At 52.8% G+C, this 3,148-nt stretch overlaps 1 protein-coding gene across 1 annotated transcript in view; it reads right to left on the bottom strand.

Annotated features, from left to right (window-relative positions):
* LMCD1 (LIM and cysteine rich domains 1) overlaps window positions 1-3,148 on the bottom strand; it is a 10,004-nt gene that overhangs the window by 1,248 nt on the left and 5,608 nt on the right. The window contains 2 exon segments of the mRNA XM_031061626.1: window positions 7-86; window positions 2,953-3,148. The exon segment at window positions 2,953-3,148 is cut by the window's right edge and continues 131 nt beyond it. Of these exon segments, the coding sequence (XP_030917486.1) occupies window positions 7-86; window positions 2,953-3,148 (276 nt within the window).

The raw sequence follows: 3,148 nt of genomic DNA, 5'->3' as shown, positions 1-3,148 counted from the left end.
GGGTGCCACAGGCGGGAGTAGCCGGCGCGCTCGGCTTACACCACGGGGCAGTCGCCGGGCACCGGCTGCTGGCACGACTCGCAGCGCTGCACGGAGGGACGGCGGTCAGCGTGGGCAGGGGACACCCACCCTGCTGGGGAGCTCATTCTGAGGGGCCTTTGGGACCTCCCAACCCAAAACCTCCACCAAAATACAAAGGTTCTCCAAGAAGAAGTTAAGAATTCCTATAGTGCAGCACATTAAAGATGTAAATTTGAAAAGAGATCAGGAACTTTGGTCTTTTCTCACTGTTGTCTGCCTGTGCCTATCTCAGCTGTCACTCCACAGATTGCAGCAAGTGTTTTCTATTTCTAACAGACCAAAGAGCCAGAATTAGATGTGATTAATCTCAAGATTAATGGCATCCATGCACATTACACACCAGACCAAGTAGGTCTGCTCTTTATCTGTGCCTGCAGAGCAATCCTGTGATTAGTGAAGAGCCAGCCTTAAAGCTCCACTCAGAGGCTGGCAGGATGTTGTTCCAACTCCCACTGAAGCTGGGAGCAGCCTGTGTCACACGGGCTGGGGTTACACTGCTGTGCCCCATCAGAGCCTTGGCACAGCAGTGTCCCCTCCAGGTGGCACAGGGGCAGGGACTGGCAATGGCCCCGTGGTCAGATGACAACTTCCAACACCCCAATTGAAGCCAACAGCTTCTAACAGGTATAATAATAGAGCCACAGAAGGGTTTGGGTTGGGTTCTGCCTGGTGGGTCACTGACCTTCCTGCACCCATCAATCACACCGAGGGCTCTGCACCCATCACACCCATCACACCGGACCCAGGCCTTTTCCCTATGCCCCCAACACCTCCCTGAGGCACCAGAGTGGGGTCAGCCCCAGAGCCAGACCCCGCAGCTGCCTCTGCTCTGCCAGCCCCAAGAGGCCACAGCCCCAGCAGCCCAGCCCTGCTTCTCTTGCAGGATCTAAAGCAAGAACAAACACTGCAGCTTCCCACCCTGAGCTCAAGTTTCTTGCCAGCAAGAACTGTTAAAAAAACAACTTATTTTGCTGTTTCTCTCTATGGAAATTGTTCACAGGGAAAATCTATTCACAGGGCTTTTCCCAAGCATTGTATAACCTCCACATCCTGCTATTTACACACTACAAAGAGGTGATCCTTCAAATCTGAGGTGGGATTACAGCCTGGTGCTCCTACACCTCCATCATGCAGGCAGAGGAGTGAACGCTTCACTAGCTGAGTTTCCAAGGTGTTGGCCAAAAAGGTGTCCTGTTCTCTTAGGCTTTCCCATCCTGCCCATGGCCAGCTCGTGCTCTGCAGTGCCAGCTCGACACCACCAGCACTCTGAGCACTCCCTGCATTGCTGGCCTCAGGCTTTTGGGAACAACGATTAATTTGGATCAATTGCCTCAGGATTTGATTTGATTCCAGGGCAGGAATCAAATCCTGTAACACCAGAGGAGTTCCCAGTTCTGGGGGTCAGGATTCTGTGCTCTGTGAGAGCACCCATCCCGTGGGACAGACTTGCAGCAGGGATGTGGAGGCAGATGGGTCAGTGTCCCCAGTCCTCCCCGGCTCTGCTGTGCCCTGGGCTGCACAGCGTGGCTGTCCCAGAGGATCTGCCACTGCTCTGAAAGCTGCTTCATTTTTCAGCTGGTGCCTTGAGAGAAATGATGCTTCAAACTAAGGAGAATAACATCACAGTTATGTATTTATTTATTCGAAAGGACAAACTCGCAGTTTAAGTAAACCTTCATTGCTAGGATGACTTATTGGTATGTTTAAAGGAAACCTTCCTTTTTTGGCTATTTTTTATCTTAAAATTCAGTGTTTTGTTGCAATAGTGAAAATCCTTACCGTGCCACTGGTTTCAAAGTCAGCAGTACGTTAAGAGACCATGGCAGAGGGGAGACATTACCCAATATGGACTGAAAATGAAAACTGCTCTTTCATGTACAACCTCAGTGCAGGAATGGCAGGAAAGAATCTCCTCTTAAAACCACTTGGACACCATTTGCTTTTTCAGCTTTAAATCCTCTGCTGCAAGTCACCCTCACAAGGACCAGGACAAGGTATTTCCACTCACCATATTTTATGATAAGCATCTGCTCAGCAGCACTCCAGACAGCACTGGGGGAATATAAATCTAAAAGGGTGTTGAGAAATCTCAGCCATTTCTCTGAGGAAATGTATTTGTATGCCCAGGGACCCAGGGCAGCTGTTTCCATTTCCCCAGAGTGATTACAGCCCTGGGAACACTATTTGCCTGTTCACAGCTCTGCTAACTGGCCAGAGCCTTCACCTCCTGTCATCTGAGGTCTTTCTGGGTAAGAAGCCTACTTGGAAATACTGGCTTGCATCACAGAATGCTGAAGGTTGGAAAAGACCTCCAAGATCATCAAGTTCAGCTTTCAACTGAAACACTGCCCATATCATCCAGGAACGTGTCATGCCCAACCTTTCAGAGCTGCCAAGAACCCAGAGCTCAAACCAGCTCCCACAGTGAGATTTCCCTGACCTTGGTGGCCCAGCAAGGCCTTTGCTGCAGAGAAAGGGAGATGAAGAAGAGGAGAATGCCCCTCATCAGCCCTGCCAGATGGACCCTGTGCTCAGCAGGGCTGGCTGGAGCAGAGGAGCCCTCCAGGCTCTCACAGTGCTGCTCCAAAGCACTGTGATGTGACTGAGCCTGCAGCAGGCATGGAGAATGCCCTGGGAGCAGGACGGGGACAAGGCACACATCACCCTGCCTACTGTGAGTTTTTGCCCCTGGAGCTGAGACCAAATCTATTCCCAGTGGCTCCCTGAACCTGGAGCAGCCCCAGAGTTCCCATCCCATCCCATCCCATCCCATCCCATCCCATCCCATCCCATCCCATCCCATCCCATCCCATCCCATCCCATCCCATCATCCCATTATCCCATTATCCCATCATCCCAGCCCTCACTCACGTAGTGCCCGGCCGTGCCCTCCAGGGCCCCGTTGGGTGACTCGGGGGCTGTGCTGGGGTCGATGCTCTTCTCCTGGGGCTTCTCCTCCTCCTTCCCGCCGCCGCCCTGGCCCGGCAGCGCCACCTCCCCAACGCCCAGGGCCTCGGCCTTGTACCTCGTCACGAAGTCGTGCATGAGCTGCTGCTCGCCCTCGGCG

The sequence above is a fragment of the Geospiza fortis genome, unplaced genomic scaffold, assembly GCF_000277835.1.
Source record: "Geospiza fortis unplaced genomic scaffold, GeoFor_1.0 scaffold128, whole genome shotgun sequence".
Taxonomy (NCBI): Eukaryota; Metazoa; Chordata; class Aves; order Passeriformes; family Thraupidae; genus Geospiza; species Geospiza fortis.
This window is presented reverse-complemented; position numbering and strand designations above follow the sequence as displayed.